At 53.4% G+C, this 18,315-nt stretch overlaps 1 protein-coding gene across 1 annotated transcript; it reads right to left on the bottom strand.

Moving 5' to 3' along the window:
* Positions 1-463: 463 nt before the first annotated feature.
* ALDH9A1 (aldehyde dehydrogenase 9 family member A1) lies at positions 464-18,232 on the bottom strand. The gene is made up of 12 exons (XM_075936955.1): positions 18,075-18,232; positions 16,530-16,727; positions 13,228-13,373; positions 10,559-10,688; positions 9,149-9,283; positions 8,436-8,632; positions 6,999-7,139; positions 5,090-5,278; positions 3,610-3,697; positions 2,817-2,958; positions 1,653-1,765; positions 464-1,238 (listed from the first exon to the last, which is right to left on the bottom strand). The coding sequence occupies exons 2-12, from the start codon at positions 16,699-16,701 to the stop codon at positions 1,144-1,146; spliced, it is 1,548 nt and encodes a 515-aa protein (XP_075793070.1). The 5' UTR covers positions 16,702-16,727; positions 18,075-18,232; the 3' UTR covers positions 464-1,143.
* Between the last annotated feature and the right edge of the window lie 83 nt (positions 18,233-18,315).

Genomic DNA, 18,315 nt, shown 5'->3' with positions numbered 1-18,315 from the left:
GGTGGGTGCATTCAGATGGGCATTGCTGTCCGGGCCCCCCTAGCTTGCTGGTCCTAGAACTGACCACCGTGCTAAGTGCATTCTATTTACCACCTTCTGAGAGCAGGGTTTCTGCTAGGCCATGGGAGGCAGCTTTGCAGGGGGCAGTGCCTTCCTGTACTTACCAGTTCCATGTCTGAGGCTTTCCCTTGGATGTTGCATTTAAATACCCAGTCATCCCCACTGAGTCCTCCACGCACTAGTAGGTGGGATTCTGAGTTAACGTTCCTGAACTCCATGCTGGATGGCTTGAGCCTGCTCCATTCTTGTTCCCCGCTGCACACTCGTCCTTACCCCACAGCTGGTAGCATTTCTCTAACTGCCTTGCAAGTGACCCTGTCTTGACTTCTACAGTACTAACAAGGGGCAGGCAGCGTGGGGTGTCAGCTCCCATTCTTCCACAAACATCTTTCAGACAAGGCCATTACCAGCACTTTTGTACACTCCTTTATGTGAGCAAATACAACTGCGTGCATACATAAAGACTAGCTTGCCTAACTGTAGGGATGTTGGAGGATGATGACCCTGGGCAAAACTAGATTGGAGCCCTAGCGCTAACCCACAGCTGCAGGGGGATGCCATTCAATGAACTGTACTTGGAAAAAGGCCGAACTGAGCCTCAGTCCACTGCCACCCATCTACAGACATGGCCCAGTGCTGCAGCAGCAGCCCTCGCTGCGGAAGTAGTTTTGCCCAAGGGCACTGCTGTTCAGGACTAGTCTAGGAGATGTCAATCGTGCTCCTACCACAGCTCTCCCGGCTCAGTGTGCAAGGAGGAAACCTCTGCTGACAGACTGTGGCATCACTGTAGGTTTTCTCCAGGCACAATGGAGAGTCAGAACCTGCCCAAATAGCTAGTCAAAGGGTAATTTCCAGTAGACAGCTGCTGAAGAATCAAGGTCACTTCAATTTGAGTCCTAGGTTCTCCCAAGCAGGTTGTGGAGAATAGGCCACTCAGACCCCCCCCCCCCCCCCCCCAATGTTAGACACACCCATCCCTCCCTTACAAGCGAGTAGGATTGCAGCACACTGCCCCCAGCCAGCTTCCCCCTTTGGCACTGCCCCTGGAAAGAGCTAGCAGCAGTGGCGTGGAACAGCCCGTCCTTAGAACACCGACTCCACGTCACCCATCTCCACGCAGACGGTTTTCAGCTGCGAGTAGTACTCCATTGCTGCCTGGCCATTCTCTCTGCCGAACCCTGGAGGGGAAACACCACACCCAGGAGTGAGACAGCAGTGCCCCCACCCTGCTGTCACTGCCTGCTCCAGCGATAGGGTCAGAGCACAGCCCTACAGACCACTGCCCCGCTGGAGACAAGTATTTCGAGTTGTGCCTAGAGGGAGTAGCTGAGTCAGCTCTGAGCTAAGAGCCAGGTTAGGCTACGTCCAGTACTCTCCGGTGACTTCTCTGTAGGCAACACGGCAGCCCCCTCACCAACCTCCTGCCCGTTTCTAACTGCAGCCTGGGGACTTGAGGGATAGGTGCTCAGAATAGCAGCCCCCCATCCCAATCTCCCAGCTGAGGAAGACACCGCCAGGTCCTGTCATCACAGGAGTAAGGACTAACCTCCAGCTTATCGGAATAAGGTTAACAGAGCCGGTGCCTTGCTCACCTGACATCTTGTACCCTCCAAAGGGCAGCTCCACGGGGCTGATATTATAGTTGTTGATGAAGCACATTCCAGCCTGGAGAGCAGCCACCACCCTGTGAGCCCTCTGGATATCCCTGGGGGAGAAGAACAAGGGTTAGCAAGAGCCTTCCCTTCCACGCTGATCCTCCCATCCTTCACACCTCATGCCCAGCAGCAGTGCTGTGGACCAGGGCATGCAACTCAAGGCTGCAGGCAGTGGCTTTGATCCCTAGGAGAGAAGCACCCCATTGCCAGGAAACCTAGTGCAGAACTTAATTACAAGCTAGCAGGACTAGATTGGCTGGCAGGCTTCTCCCACACCACTGCAGGGGAAAGCAGGCAAGAGCTGCCTTTGAACACTGTATGCATGAGCCCCAAAAGGAGGCAGAGTTCTCCCCCATGGCAGGGAAGACAGGTTGGGCTGTGAAGGAGTTGAAGTGGCAGCTAGAGATAGGTTAGGAAACTGGGATGGGGGGGGGGGGAAGAGGAGGGAGACAAGACTGTTATTTACAAGGTCTATACCAGTGTGTCAACCTTTTTTATAAAGTACCCCTTTACCAAAAAAAAAAAATAAGTACCCCCAGTTTATAGACAGAACTTTTTTTCTGCCACTACAACACATTTGTTTAAACAACTTAATCATAGCTGGGTGGGCAATGAAATGTTTGGGTGTAAAAAAGTACAAAAATAAAGCGCTGTAAAACTTAAAACAAAGATTTCTCCAAATTTCAGTTGTGTTGACGTACCTCTAAAGGCACTCATCCCACTGGTTGGGAAACACTGGTCTATGCTCTTGGCATGGTGCACTGTGTGTTACAAGCTCCTTGGGGCAGGCCTTGTTTCCTATTGTCTGCACAGGGGGACTCCGATCCCAGCGGGAATACAAACAACACCGGAGACTACATGGCCAGCGAAGAGTTAGAGGCAAGGACTGCCTTTTGTTCCAGGTTTTGTATGGCATCTCTCACAAAGATTCCCAGGACTCTGGGTGCTACTATACTACAAATAATAGTATTCTGTCCTTATCTGAGCCATCTTGCTCCTCAGTGGCTGTTAGGCAAGAGCATCCATGGTGCACAGTTACCACCACGACTTCCCCTATGCCTAGGGCATTGCAAGGGCTGAGTGCTGCCCCCCAACCTGTACCTGGTAAAGACACCACCTGCCAGCCCAAAGGTGGTGTTATTGGCTCTCTCCAGGACTTCTTCCTCCGTGTCAAATGGCAGGATGGACATGACAGGCCCAAAGATCTCCTCTTTCACACACGTCATGTCGTCCTGGCAGTCCCCTGAAAGCATCGCAGCACACTTGTACTTGCAGCAGTGAATTCCATATGTATAACCGTAGCCCCACCCCAGCTGTACATGACATGGCCAGTCCCTCTGACGAATCATTCTACTGGGCTCCAACCCGAAGCACTTCTCTGTCAAGGCCACTATGTCCCTGTGCCCGATCAAAGCCCATCAACCTATGAACCCTGCCTGCCTTGCACTGTGCCTGAATCCATCAGCTACATTGCTTGCAGGGCCCGGTGCAGTTCAGGAAGAGTTAGCTTCTCTGGCACCCAAACTACCTGGAGAAAGTTTCTGAAAGGGATATCAACTTGGGAGAGAGTGAGCACTATCTGCTCAGGAGCAGGGAGAAATTCCACCTCCCCCCACTTTGGGCCAGTTCTCTTGCAGTTGTCTATACTGGGGATGTAACACACCTTCCCCTGAAGCGCAAGATTCTGGTCGCTGCCAGAGACACAACCCACCACTGATCTTAGCCTCTAGTGTACCACGTGTTAGCTTGTGTAGCTCAGGCAGCTGGGTCCCTCTGAGAAGAGGGATGCCTTTCCCCAGCTCCCCTTTAGGCAGAGGGTCTGACTGAGCTCAGGAGTTCGTTAGCACCATCCTACGCAGGGGAGACAGCTCCATGGAGCTGAAGAGGATCTTACCTAGCACACACGGTCGCATGTAGTAGCCATTCTTCAGCTTGGGGTCCTCAGGAACGTATGGATCCCCACCGCACAGCACCGTCGCCCCCTGAAAGCGAGCCATCCCAGAAGATACAGGTGTCAGAGCCAGCACAACGCCTCAATGGGCCTGCTGGCCCGCAGCAGCCAGGGCCTTAAGAGGCAGCCTCAGGTGGCTGGAGTAGGCTACAGTCACAGGAACAAGGGATTCCCGAGGGAATGGCAACAGTCTAATCGGCTTCTAAAGGAGCTGAAGCCCCTGGACTCCTTGGGAGACTAAGAACAGGAGCTGGCACCCAGTGGTGATGTGGAGACCTGGCCAGGCAGCTCTCAGTGACAGGGCAGGCCCCAAAGAGCAGGAAGCCTCCCTCCTTCCCTGCATGCCTACAAAGTGCAGGGGAACAGCCGCAGCTTGCACCACTGGTTCAGTAAAGCCAGGCTGGAATCCCAAGGGTATTTTGCATCCTTCACCTCCAGCAGGGATGACCTCTCCCCTCCGGGCTCCTCTAAGAGTCTGGACACACACTGAGATGCTGGCTAGTCACACATCTAAGCAGCATGTCACTAGCCAGATGCATTCTGGGAAGCCTGCTCTACTGGCGCTCGCACACACCCATCGCCCGTGGCTTGAGCATGTGATTTTTAAACAATGAAACCACCCAGCAATAAGCACTGAAAACCCTGGAGTGCAGAGTCACTCAAAGCCCGCAGATTGCCTGCTGCTCCCCAGGCCACAGCCAGAAAACACGGCGCCCAGGTGCAGCAACAGGCAGCCAACGGAGAAGCCTGTTTTCCGGCGTTGCTACTAAGAGCTGGCCAGGGTCCAAAGTTCAGGGCTCAGCAATCTCATCTGTAACCAGAGAACGGCAAACATGGCTGGTGGAGCCAGGAGCTGCAGTCCCTTGTTAGTATGTCAGAGCCCTCCTCTTGGCCTGTGGCTGGAAGAATGCATTTCCCGCTGCTCTGTCTGAAGAGCTCAGCAAGCTGTAATTGGAATCTGCCCAGGTGATCTGTTACTGGCCTGGCATGTTAAACAAAGAGCTCTGCAGTTAAACTTGAAACCAGGACCGTCAGACCCGTTCTGGGGAGAGAGCCAAATTCAGGGCAACGTTCTCCTCCCAGCCCACAGCAGAGATCCGACTGGGAGGGAAGTTTGCACAAAGAGCATGGGTGGACTCTAGCCTGCATGTAGTAAGTCTGGACCAACCCTTGGCTGGTGCAAAGCAGCATTCCTCCAGCAGAGCTGTGCCAGTTTATACCAGTTAGGGACCTGACCCTTGGTTGCTCACTCTCTCAGTGCCATGTTAACCAGGAAGATATTCAACCACAGCAGGGAGAGGGCTTCAGCCTAGAAAAGTTAGGGAGAACACGCTCTCTAACAGCAGAGGAGGAAAATCCTTTCCCCAGCATGTGATTCTTTCCAACAAGCCTTCCCAAACCCAAGAAAGCCGGATGCTCTCACCTGCTCCTTCGCCTGCGAAATGAACCCCAAGACTCGCTCCAGGTGTGGGCGGCTGATGAGGGCCCCCATCCTTGTGTCTTCCAGAAGCGGGTCTCCAATTTTAATCTTCTGGGTGCGTTTCACCACTTCCTCCGTGAAGGCCTTCAGGATCTCCCTCTGCACAAACACTCGTGTGCCGTTGCAGCAAACCTGAGACATAGAAATCAGCACTGCCTTATACCAGGCTGTTCGGGTGGAGAAGGGTATGTGACACACTAGGGTCCCCCACGTGGCACGTGACCCCACCACGGAAGCAGCTCATGCACCACTTGTTTCGCTTACACTACCTCCCAGGAATGGGATTCGGCTGCCAGTGGCTACAAAGTGAGCAACGTACCAAGTTTAACCCCCTCAGGCACATTGGGAGTGAGCACAAACATTCACGCTCCTTTTCTCACCAGCTCCCTCTGAGCCACCAATATGGCTGCTGCCTGCGTGCCAATCTGACTGATTAGAGAGGAGCTCAATCCAGCCTAGGAGCCATCCTTCCCAACGCCAGGGCTACTCGGACAGTACAGAAATGAACAGCCTTCTGCAGCTCAGGCCAGTGCCAGGGCCAAGGGGAAGCCCCACGCTGCTGCAGACTCCCAGCAGCCGGTCTAGCCAGTAACTGGAATCCTAGGAGGCCACAAATGGGATAGCAGAGCCTCACGTTCAGACCTCTGTGCGCCAGGCTGGATTCCGGTTGTTCAGCCCCTCACCGCTGAACACATCACAGACAAGTACTTTAGCTCCCTCGCTGCCACCAAGTGGTGAGCAATATGATCCGAGCTGGCTGCTCAGACCCCAAAGGGACACTTAAGCATGTAGCCAGTCTGATGGCAGACAGGCCTGCCAAGAGGGGTGCGCAAAAGGGACAGGTGCCCGGGGCTCCTGCAGCAGCTGGAGCTCCAAGACCTTTAGAATCATTGAGCCATGTGCTCCAGCCGGCTCTGAGGGCCAGCAGACGGGGACCCTGCACCGGGCCATCCAGGCAGCACTGGGGACTGGTTGCCAAGCCCCACCCCTTCTGCCCAAGGGCCTGCCCCTTTGGGGGAGTGTGAAGCTGGCCCCACCCATAGACACAGTACCCACGCCCACAAATCCTGTTGGCTCCCTTGGCCACAGAGATTACAGAAAATGCTCATGTGTCCCTGGGGCTAAGTAACCTCTTACAGATAGGTATGGGGGCGGGACAGAGTATTATCAGCTCCTCGCTGCTGCAGACTCTCAGCAGCTGGTCTAGTCAGTAACCGGAATGCTAGGAAGCCACAAATGGGGCAGCAGAGCCTCACATTCAGATCTCTGTGCGCCAGGCTGGATTCCGGGAGCCAAGCTGCAGGAATGGTGGATCTGGGTAAGGTACCAACCCAAAAAAGCAGCTCCCGGAGCGACCACCTCCACCCCAGGGAACAACATTACCTCCTGAAGCGAGTGAAAGAGGCACGAGAGCAGGCACTCAAAGCCCCGTTTGCCCGCTACCAAGATTCTTGCTGTAGGCAGCACCCAGGAGGATCCCCTCAAGCAGGGTGTGCTGGAGCTATTTGCAGGACTGGTTTTAATCCCTGCTCCTCTGGCAGTGGGCTCTGCGGGATCCCAGTCCTGCTGTAGTCTCACGCGGGGCTTTACTGTGTGCCCTTCCCCAAGCCTGCGAAACAGCCTTAGCCTCCTACCCAGGCTCCATCCATACACTGCTCCTCGGGGCAGTTCTATCCCGCTCGAGGAGGGGGAACCCAACTTGAGTACGTTGGGACCTCAATCGCTGTAGTGGCGATGCGACTGGAGATGAGGAGGGAGACAGGATGGACCCCTCAACCCAAGAATAGCTTTGCTGCCCTCTCCCCAGCAGAGACTAAGCAGGAGGCAGTCGCATGCCCTTGGAGCTACGCACCTCGCCCTGCGTGAGGAAGTTGGCCATGAGGGCTCCGTTCACAGCATTCTCCAGGACGCTATCAGAGAATATGATGAGGGGGGATTTGCCACCCAGCTCCAGAGTGACTGGTTTGATCCCTTTGGCCGACATCTCCATGATCTAATACAAAGGGAGAAGGGACAGGATGAACAAACCAGGGTGCCAGGGAGGGCCCCGTCTGGTCCAGAAGGGCCACAGCGACCACAAATACCCACACTCCCTAGAGAAGGGGGTGAGGGGAGCAATTCACTGCCTGCCCACATACCCGCCCTTTGCGCATCCAGGCCGTTAGGGACAGGTTTTTGTAGTGGGGGGTGCTCAGTGCTGCTTCCAGGCTGCTGCAGTCAAGAGATCTTTTGCGGATTCAAATGGTAAGATGAAACCCAAAGAGCTGTGCATGTTAAATTCACAGATGTAAGGGTGTGTAAATCAGAACATGCAATTGACTAATGTCACGCAAGGTCCAGACACACCCAGGCTGCACATCACCTAGACTAGCAGGGCATGCGGGTGTGTCTGAAAATACCTACAATACCAGAAGCAGTGACCCAGTCTGTGCTGTGCTACTCTACTCTCAGGTCTCTCTGGAGCCTCGCCAGCCTCACAGAACGGACAAGGACTCTGGTTTCGCAGCAGAGAGGCTTTGCCACAGACTGGGGGCGGGGGGGGGGGGGAGGGAGGAGTGTTTGTTTGCTTCCGAAAATGCAGCAGCTACAGACTGAGGGGAATGAACGAAATCCCCTCCCCCCCAGGAAGTGGCCAGTGTCAGTTTGGAATGGAGGATCGCTGCTTGGTGCTCCATTGGGACGTCCTGGCGTTCCAGGATCACGTGGCCCAGGAAGAGCGAACGGTCTCACTGCATGCCTAGGAGCAGCATTCGCTGTAGCTCAGGGTTTAATCCTACTTATTCCCCAAGATACCACTGCAAGGTAAGCAGCTGTCCAGTGACTCACGGTGATTGCTACCCTCCGTCTCCTAGGAAAAAAGGGGTCTCTGCATATTCGTTTCACAAGACTGGAGGGGAACATATTAGTTTCCAGGACTTCTCACATGTTGTCTTGCTGCTTAGTTCAAACACGTCCTGACCCAGGTTTACCCATTTTGAGACCTGTATTTCTTCCCTGCCAGAGAACCCGCTCTTCACCAGGTCAGAACAGGTTTAAAACACTAGCAGAAGCAGCCTTCGAGGCCCTCCCCCGACTCGTACGCCAGGCAGACCCTTATAGCATCTGCTCAGCCTTCTCCCAGACATTTCTGTGCCACATCAGATTAGCAGTAAGTCATGCCCATGCAACCAGCCATTCCCCAGGGCAAGCGGCTTGTGGGAGGACCGGCCGCTGCAACATACCATGTCCCCTGGTATTTGTGCCACAGTCAGAAGCCCTTTGCCCACCCTTAGTGCAGAGGGGTCTTTACCTTGATACCAGTTGGCACACTCCCCGTGAAAGAGACTTTGGCCACATCCCGGTGCTGGCACAGAAATTGGCCAGTGGCAGCTCCCCCTTGCACCACACTGAATAGCCCATTGGGCACACCAGCCTGGGTGAAGATCTCTGCCAGCATCACCACTGAGATGGGGGTGAGGGGAGACGGCTTGTAGATCATGGCATTCCCTAGGAGAATCAACACAAGAGCAGGGGGGAAAGCAGGGTGTTCAGACCTGAGACACACTGGGGACAGGGAGGTGGAGGGAATGCATGTGCAAACATCTCACTCTCCAGCAGGAGGATGGAATTTGCAAAGAAACGGACAACAGGAGAGTAACTGGCAATTTTGTCCCTTTTGATCCCGAGGTGTACAGACAGGGCTCCCAAAACACTCTCACTGAAACCCTTACCTATTTGGTGGGAGGCAATAAAAGCACCTGCTTCCTCATAGAAGACTAGGGGTGGAAGAGACCTCAGCAGGTCATTTAGGCCAACCCCTGCTCAAAGCAAGACCAACCCCAACTAAGTCATGTTCCTGCCAAAACAAGCATGTCTTCTGAACAGACCTAAGACAAACAGATCCTTCACCACCCACTAACGGCTCTTAGCTCATGAACCCTTGACCGGACTGTCCTCCACCACATTATCACCCACATCAAAGAAACCTGCACAGATGGGGGGGGGGAGGGGAGTTCCCATTACCACAAGCCAAGGCTGGAGCCGACTTCCAACAGGCAATCTGAAAGGGGTAGTTCCAGGCTCCAATCCCAACACACACTCCAAGTGCCTCTCTTCGGGTATAAGCAAAGGACCCCCCGGGAAGCTGGACATGCTGACCTGGGCAGGAAGAAATACAGGTGGATGAGAACAGATGGTGTTAGATGAGCACAAACTAACAAAACCCTTTCCAGCCCTAAGACAGCTTCAGGCCAACTTCCCTGCCCCTCTGCCGAAGTGGGATCTAGCAAAGCCCTCTCTGCTAACAGGTTTGCAATTGCCCCCTAGACTGAACGGGATCTATCCAAAGTACTCAAGATATTAACTCAAGGAGTGGATCCACCTCAGAGACTGAGTGAAACACTCACAATGCCACAGAAACTAGCAAAGGAGAGAGACTAGAGACAATTCTCTGCCAGCTCAGGTGGGTGCCCGCAAGCCCACTGAAACCAGCTGCACTTGGTTATACCAATAAGGGCACAACGATCTTGTGGTTAAGGCACTGGGCCTGAGATCGGGATGATCAGTTTTGTCAGACTCCCTGTTTGACTTTGGGCAGGTGACATCTTTCTGTGCCTCAATTTCTTCATCTGTAAAACAAAGATAATAAGCCTGTCTCCTCGCCCTTTGTCTTGTCTGTTTATGCTGCAAGTCCTTCACAGGAGGAATTCTCTCACTCCATGTATAAACAGCCCCTAGCAGAATGGGGTTCTGATATCACCTGGGGCTTTTAGGCCTGGATAACATGAATTTGGCCTCTGGATATAAAACAAAAAAGAAACATAACTTCCATTTGTGAGCTGTTTTACTACAGTCTCACCCACTTAAATTATTGAGGGCTGTGCTCTCACCTTAAAGATTGCCAGCAGAGCCACATTTAAGAGAAGACATTAAATCTTGGTACAGCATCTGAGTACAGCTCACTGTCTGGGTAGAAGCTGAAAATCCCACTGCACTTTGAAAAAGAAGCCGGCAATATCACTAAAGGTATGGCCAGCTGCCTTTCCCCGTCACAATCAGCATGAGTGCAAATGGACTCTTGCTACGTGGAGAATGGCTGCCTTGTTTACTTGGTCACCACATTCCCTGGGCCAAATTCTAGCTCAGTTTAATCCCCATGCACTCCTGCTTAAAGTCAATGGAGTCACATGGGTTTTAAAGCGGGACACAATTCCCTCCCTTCCATCTCTAATGCACCACGGCATAATGTGTTGGGATACCTGGGACAGGAAACATGGTATCCGAAGCCAAAGTTCTACACTATTCCAAATAGCCAGGGACTTTCTAGTGGCCCTAAGACTGGTCAACATTTAGCTAAGTGATCATTGCAGTGTACTGGTGTTCACCTCACAGCTGGGGAGAGAAATGAGGCCCAGTGACTAGCATAGCTCTCACCTGCGATCGCCCCCGCTAAACCTGCATAATACTCCAGACACTGCCAAGATATGTCGATGTCCACTCTGGCTTCAAAGATGGATTTCCCATTATTGATGGTTTCCATGGTGGCAATTTCTTCCCTCCGTTCCTAGAAGTGCAACACAGGACCAGCATTAGACAGACTGTTGCAACACCCACAGCATGCTAGCATCTTTCCTTACGCAGATGAAAGCAGTCTTTGCCATTAGCGATGTCCTAATGCTCTCTACAAGGCATGTTTTTCCCTTGCCATTTATCAGCTTGCCAACCTGTGAAGCTGGGTGTAGAGCTGCATCTAACAGACTGCTGGGTCTGCCATAGGTCTACTCTTACTTAACATCCCCGTTTAGAAGTATTGATCATCTAGATTTTCAAGTGGGAGCAGAGAGAATATTAAAGAAGTTCACAGATGATACTAAGTTGGGAAGAACAGCAAACAGCAAGGCAATGAAAAATCCAAGGGCATAAAGGGCGTAAAGAAGCTAGAATCATTGATTTAAAAAAAAAAAAAAAAAAAAACCACTACTGTTCAAAATCCTCTTTTTCACTAGACTGCCCTGAAGACGGGATTATGTAGGGATGTGAGCGACTAGTCGACTATCCAATAAGCATTTGACTAGTGATTTGACTACTCACCTCTGTCAGAGAGAGGCAGCAAACGGGGGGGGGGGGGGGGGGGCAGGATCCAATGCTGGGGGGAGCTGGCTTAAAAGCCAACTCCCCACAGCACCGTCTCCGTGGGGAGAAGGGGCAGGGCTCAATGGAGAAGTAGTAGCGCTTCCCCCTTTGAAACGTCTTGCAACATTTCAAAAGCAGAAGCACTGTGGGGTGGCTGGGGCGAGGGCTCTTGCACATTTCAAAAGCAGGGAGCGCAGGGCCAGCGGGGGATGGCTTGAGTCCCCCATTGGCTGTGCTCCCAGCGGCACTTCTGCCTTTGAAATGTAAAAAGAGCCGGCAGGGCTCTTGCTACATTTCAAAGGCAGAAGCACCCAGATCAACTAAATGAATAGTCAATGCAAATTACATCGACTATTCAATTAGTTGATTAATCTAAATTTAACCTCCTTAGTATCATGATTCCACTGTTGGATAGTAGAAGCTGGACTATGAAGGAAAAAATTAGCACAAATCCCTCCAAAAATATAGCAGAGGCAAACATGAAAAGCAGACAAGTATACGTTTCAGTTCAAGTATTCTGTCATTTGACCTAGAATGTGACTCTTAATAATGCACCACAGCCACGGGGTTACTGCATTAACTCTTAAACTATGCTATGAAGTTACATTGGTATAATACTCGAATAGAATTATTAGTCTTTCAAGGGCCACCGGACTTCTTATTGTTGTTGCTAACATGGCTACCTGTCTGAAAACTGGTATAACTATGTTGCTCTGTAGTGTGGAAAATCCACACGGCTGGAGCAACACAATGATACTGACTTCACTCCAAGCATAGACAGCGTCATGCTGAGAGGAGGGTTTCCTCCTGCTAACACAGCTACCAACTCTCAAGCAGATGGATTGACTACACCGACGGGAGACGCTCTCTCATCAGCAGGGATGTCCTTACCCGTATGCAGAACACACAGTTGTGTAGGGCACTCAGAAATTTGAGGCCTCACTAGATCTTAATGTCCACCCATCCCCTTCTTCTGCATCTGGAGACCATCTGGTTAACTTGAAAGTGACAAAGCCGGCCAGAGCTAATAGCAGAACACTGAACCAATGAAAGAGCCATTCAAGTGGTAAATGGCTTCATTCACAGGCATTTGCCAATGCCAGGTATATACTGTCCGTTTCTGAATTTACTGCATTAGTCGGCAGGACCGTATATTTTCAAGGAAATTTTAAACTTTCTTTAGTGTGTTGCTGAAGATTATAAAGTCATCTCTCTAAAAACTGTCACCCTCAACCCCAGGCTGCCATCAGATAGAGAGGCACCAGTTCAATAGTTCTGCGTAGGGCCCCATAAATCTTAAGGATGGTGCTTCCCACTGGTGTTAGCAGCGTCTTCACTAAGTGCTACAGCTTGGCATAGCTAAGCATAAGCAAGCCCCTAGGAGTTGTGAAGAGAAGGCAGTGTAACAGTTACAAAAGCAGAGGCAGGAATAATGCCCTCTGTTTCCTGCAGGCACAGGAGTTCTGGACTTTGAGAGGTTACACTTCTAGGAAGCTTATATGGATTTTTATCCATCTGCTGTAAACAAAATTAAGTTTGCTACAAGGACACAGAAGCTGCAGTAGTGGGACAAGCAACCCAGAGACCTCAACCTCAGGCATAAATTTGATCTATATTCATTGGGAAAGGGGAGACCCAAGAGAAAGGGGAAGCAGGCACACTGAAGGAGCTGAAGAGAAAGACAAAAAACTAAGCTAGCGTCATATGCAAACAAAGGTGCCTTGAATGACCGGATGAGACCGGAGGGTCCAGCCCTGCCCAAAGGAATCTACCATCTCTGCTGATCAGAGGTGACTCTCAAACTGTGCATTATTCATGCAGTTTGATTAAGTGTTACTGCATTAGTGGTCTTCTCTAATGCTGCAAGCACAGGCTAACAGCAAGATGTCCAGGATATTAAAAGAACTGAGGAGGAGGATCAAGGACAGGACCACTCCAGTCCACCACAAGAGAAAAGCTCTACCATGTACCCGGATAATCCTGGCAGCCTCCAGCATAATCCTGCTCCGCTCCATGCCTGATTTCTGGCTCCATATTTTAAAGGCAGCTTTGGCACTCTGCACAGCCAGATCCACCTCCTTCTCCCCAGAGAAGAGAAACTTGCCCATCACTCGACCTAAGAAGAAAGAAGCTTCATACTTTATAGGTTGCATTCAGAGATTTTTGCCAATAACCTTGCTATCAACAAGCATTTATAGGAGTAGCACCAACGTGACCATGGTTTACAATATCGGAAGAAGTGTTTATTCTGTCTCTAACTGCCTTTGCATTTATGCGAACAGATTTTAAGGCCCCAAAAAGTCATTGTGATAATCTAATCTGACCTGTATATAGACTTTCACCTCGTATTTCCTATACTGAGCCTAACAGCTTGTGGTTGGAGTACAGCATCTTTTAAGACGACATCCAATCTCATATTTAAAGATTTCATGTGCTAGAGAATCCACCACAGCCCGTGGAGAACCATTTCAACTTTTCTGTTCAAATTTTGCTCTTTATTTCCAGTTTGACTTTGTCAAGCTTTGACTCCCACTTGTTACCTCCTAAGATTAAGGAGTCTCCGCCCGCTACTGATGCTGTAGGACTAGTGAGAGCATCGCCCCTCCAAACATCCTCCCCCCAAAAGCCTTTTAATCCCAGACTTCCAAGACCATTGTCGTTTGAAATACATTTTGAACAGGCCATCTGACAGTACCAGGTACCGGAAGAGTTTGTTGGTATCATCAAGGGTCACATCTTGTGGAGTGCTGCATGGAGCCTCCATTGAAGTCAACGGGCATTCTACTGAAGGCAGGGCAGAGCTGCCCATGTTGGGAATGGTATGGACTGGGCCAGCTTCTGGTATTGAAACTAATTCCAAGTGTTATTTGCTAAAATACTCATGTGACAGACAAATTGCATCGGAATAGGACCGTTATACTTCTAGCCCCAAGTGCGATCTGCTGGAAATAGGATTTTCCCAGGGCGGGGAGTAATCTCAAGATAATCCCCACCTTAAGACACTGTGAATGGATCTGACTTTCAGAGACTGGGTGCCCAGTATCTTCTGAAAATCAGAACGTCAGCCCCCCCCCACCCTCATGAACCCCCAGCCCTGCACCCCCCACATTCTCTGCCCCCTGCCCTGTGCCCCTCCCCCCACACACAACCCTAACTCCTGCATCCCTCTACACACCAGCCGTGAGCTCCCCACATCCCTACCCCCTGCCCTGATTCCTGCAGCCCCTATATCTCCAGCCCTACTGCCCTGAGCCCTCCACATCCCCAGTTCTCACTGCCTCAAGTCCCTCCTCGCACTCCCCCACCCTGACTCCTGCACCCCATCCCCTACTCCAAGCCCTCTGCACTTCCCTTCACAGTTTAGTGTCTTACCGGTACTGTCATATAACCCCCTCTCCCAACCTCCTGCCCTCAGGGATCCCCCAGGGAGGGGTTTGCAACATGACAATATCTGTAAGAAATTTAAATTACTTCCACCCCGGCTGTGAGTAGGATTTTGATCCCCACTTGACACGCTGAGAACAGCTGTCTGGTGGAGGCAGCAGGCAGGCGAGCAGCAGCACTGGGGGAGGGAAGAGCTGAGCTGCAGGGGGCAGGTGGACAACTAACCAACTCCCCAGAGCAGGGGTTCTCCTCCCTCTTCTCCCCCTGCTCCACATGTGCAGCCATTGTTATTCCTGTCCCCTCCCCACTTTTCCTCCCCAGAGCTGCCCTGACCACTCTGGACGGGGACTGTCCTGTCTGCTGCGCTGGGGGGCAGGTGGCTCATGTTGGGTGACTCCTTCTCCGCCCTCTCTGAGCTGGAGCAATGGGACAGGGGATCTGTGTGCACTGCTGCCTTTCTGGAGCTGGAGCTGCACTCTCAGTTGCTTGTGTGAACACAAGCCTGCAATCTCCTGATGCAGAGTGTTCAGTGCCCTCGCGCACTCAGGCATGCACGCTTTCTCCCCCTCCTCCGCCCCAGGGCTCCCTGTCTGCCTGTCACTCTCCCACCTGGGCGGAGGCATCCCTGTGCTCCCCTCCCTTTATTTGTGCACCCCCTGGGCTGCTTGGGGTGAAGCAGAAGCAGTCCAGTGGGGGAGCCGGCAGCACTAGCAGCTGCTTTGTGTATCCAGTTGGGCTAGCTTCCCCACGGGGGTGCAGAAGAGAAGTGCAGGAGGTAGGAATGAAGGGGGTACTGTGCAAGGGTTAAGGTCACAGCAGGGACGTGCAGGCATTAGGAGCCAAGAGGGCACAGCACAAGGGCTATGGGTATAGGAGGGACGTGCAGGGAGTGGGGAGCCTAGGGAGCCCATGGAGGACCAGCAATGAGGGGCACCATGACCACAGGGGCACTAAAATGCAAAGTTGCCCAGGGTGCCATTTTCCCTGAAGCCGACCCTGATGGTACAGCATCTATAGACATTCTCAGACAATACAACAGATGTGAGGAGCGGAGGTGCTGGCAGTACAACACATGATGTTGGAAATTCAGGGGTGGCAAAGGGAAGAGCTAGGTCTATGCACCCCACAAAGTGGCAGTAGTGCAGGGCACCCAGCTAGAGATAAGAAAGTCCACACTTTCTTGTCTACCTCATCACACTAGGAATTTGGTTAGCACCTGTGTTATTTCACTCTCTTCTGTTAAGTATGAAAGAGCCCTCATCTCCATCTACATGAGGACTTGGGACCCAACTATCCCCAAGGTTGATGCAACAGAATGGATAATCCAGGCCACCTAACTACCACGGGTTTGGCAATGTGTGCTGCAGTAACAAGGACTAAGGAGAAAGAAAGACTGTCAGATAGTATCTCCTCTTTCTGTCCTAAGAATGTTCTCGTGGGGAAAAAAACCCGGTAAAACATCTTTATGGGTAAGACGAGCTTTGTAATATTATCCAAGTTGAAGGCAGCGCTGTTGTAGCTAGGAGAGAGACAAGGAGATAATATCTTTTAGTAGACCAATTTCTCTTGCTGAAAGAGACCAGTAAAGAAACTGGGTAAGCATGGAAGTTTGTCTCTTTCACCAACAGGAGCTGATCCAACAAAAGATATTACCTCACCCACCTGGTCTCCTCAAGTTATATAGAGGGTGACTTGGAGATACCGCATTAGCTGGGCCTCACAATGGAGCGTGCTATTTCATCAGCTGTGTCTATCTTGCATTCCAATCCAGGCCAGGGGCCCTAGTAAGTTATGCATCTTCAGGCAATTTCTACTGAGAATACAGCAGCTCCTCTTTGGATCCAGGATCCCAAACCTCTCCTTCCCCACTAGAATGAAAAGCAGTTACCTGTAGCTGGTTCATACACTTCCTCACTGTGGCTTCCATCCACAGGCTGAACTCGGGCCCCAGCCCGGTAGTTGAGCGGCTGCTGCAAGTGGAAGGTGCCCGTGCTGCTGCTCATGGTGCCAAAAGAGCAAACGCGAGGTAAGAGGGACCACAGGGCGGGCCGTAGGAGCATCCAAAGGGAAAGGCACTAGGAATAGGCTGTCGGGAAAGAGAAACAGAGACAGGTGTCAGTGACCAAGTGCAGAGCCAGGAACCAACACCACCACCCCATGCAAAGGGGAGAAGGGGCAGTGGCTCGGAGGAAGATTTGAAGGGGCTGCAAAAGCCCCCACACCACCACCAGGGGTAGGGAGTCCACACTAGAGTGGGAGAGGGTATGAAATGCCCCATCACATCCTGCAGAAATGCTGGTATTAGGGAGTGAGAAGAGAATATGGAATCCCCGATAGCGCCCTGCAGAGGAGGCCCCAGCACTGGGGGCGGAGGGATACGGAATCCCCGATAGCGCCCCGCAGAGGAGGCCCCAGCACTGGGGGCGGAGGGATACGGAATCCCCGATAGCGCCCCGCAGAGGGGGCCCCAGCACTGGGGGCGGAGGGATACGGAATCCCCGATGGCGCCCCGCAGAGGGGGCCCCAGCACTGGGGGCGGAGGGATACGGAATCCCCGATGGCGCCTCGCAGAGGGGGGCCCAGCACTGGGGGCAGAGGGATACGGAATCCCCGATGGCGCCCCGCAGAGGAGGCCCCAGCACTGGGGGCCCCAGCACTGGGGGCGGAGGGATACGGAATCCCCGATGGCGCCCCGCAGAGGAGGCCCCAGCACTGGGGGCGGAGGGATACGGAATCCCCGATGGCGCCCCGCAGAGGGGGCCCCAGCACTGGGGGCGGAGGGATACGGAATCCCCGATAGCGCCCCGCAGAGGGGGCCCCAGCACTGGGGGCGGAGGGATACGGAATCCCCGATGGCGCCCCGCAGAGGGGGCCCCAGCACTGGGGGCGGAGGGATACGGAATTCCCGATGGCGCCTCGCAGAGGGGGGCCCAGCACTGGGGGCGGAGGGATACGGAATCCCCGATGGCGCCCCGCAGAGGAGGCCCCAGCACTGGGGGCCCCAGCACTGGGGGCGGAGGGATACGGAATCCCCGATGGCGCCCCGCAGAGGAGGCCCCAGCACTGGGGGCGGAGGGATACGGAATCCCCGATGGCGCCCCGCAGAGGGGGCCCCAGCACTGGGGGCGGAGGGATACGGAATCCCCGATAGCGCCCCGCAGAGGGGGCCCCAGCACTGGGGGCGGAGGGATACGGAATCCCCGATGGCGCCCCGCAGAGGGGGCCCCAGCACTGGGGGCGGAGGGATACGGAATTCCCGATGGCGCCTCGCAGAGGGGGGCCCAGCACTGGGGGCGGAGGGATACGGAATCCCCGATGGCGCCCCGCAGAGGGGGGCCCAGCACTGAGGGCGGAGGGATACGGAATCCCCGATGGCGACCTGAACTGGGGGGGAGCAGGCGGAGGGATACAACCGCCCCAGCACGGGACTCACCTCACGAAGGGCTCCGCACGGCAGCCGGACAGCTCGACTTTACCCACCAGGGGCCCCCGCCCCTTGCGCCTGGCCCCGCCCCGCGAGAGGCCGTCCCGATACCCACCCTGTGTCCCTCGCTCGGGAAGGGGCAGGGAACGTGCGCATGGGCAGTGGGGTCTGCGGGCCCTGCCCCGAGGGACCCGAGCCCGGGGCCTGGCCCGGCCGAGGCGTGTCCGCGCAGGCAGAGCGAGAGCGAGAG

Source organism: Pelodiscus sinensis, chromosome 9, assembly GCF_049634645.1.
Source record: "Pelodiscus sinensis isolate JC-2024 chromosome 9, ASM4963464v1, whole genome shotgun sequence".
Lineage (NCBI taxonomy): Eukaryota > Metazoa > Chordata > Testudines > Trionychidae > Pelodiscus > Pelodiscus sinensis.
This window is presented reverse-complemented; position numbering and strand designations above follow the sequence as displayed.

Excerpts from the sequence above, each read along its gene's own strand:
- ALDH9A1 (XM_075936955.1), bottom strand. The coding sequence starts at position 16,701 with ATGCTCCTACGGCCCGCCCTGTGGTCCCTCTTACCTCGCGTTTGCTCT. Across the intron at positions 1,766-2,816 it reads GCAGGTGGTGTCTTTACCAG|GGATATCCAGAGGGCTCACA; the intron begins GTACAGGTTGGG and ends CTTCTCCCCCAG. Across the intron at positions 1,239-1,652 it reads TGGAGGGTACAAGATGTCAG|GGTTCGGCAGAGAGAATGGC; the intron begins GTGAGCAAGGCA and ends TTTCCCCTCCAG.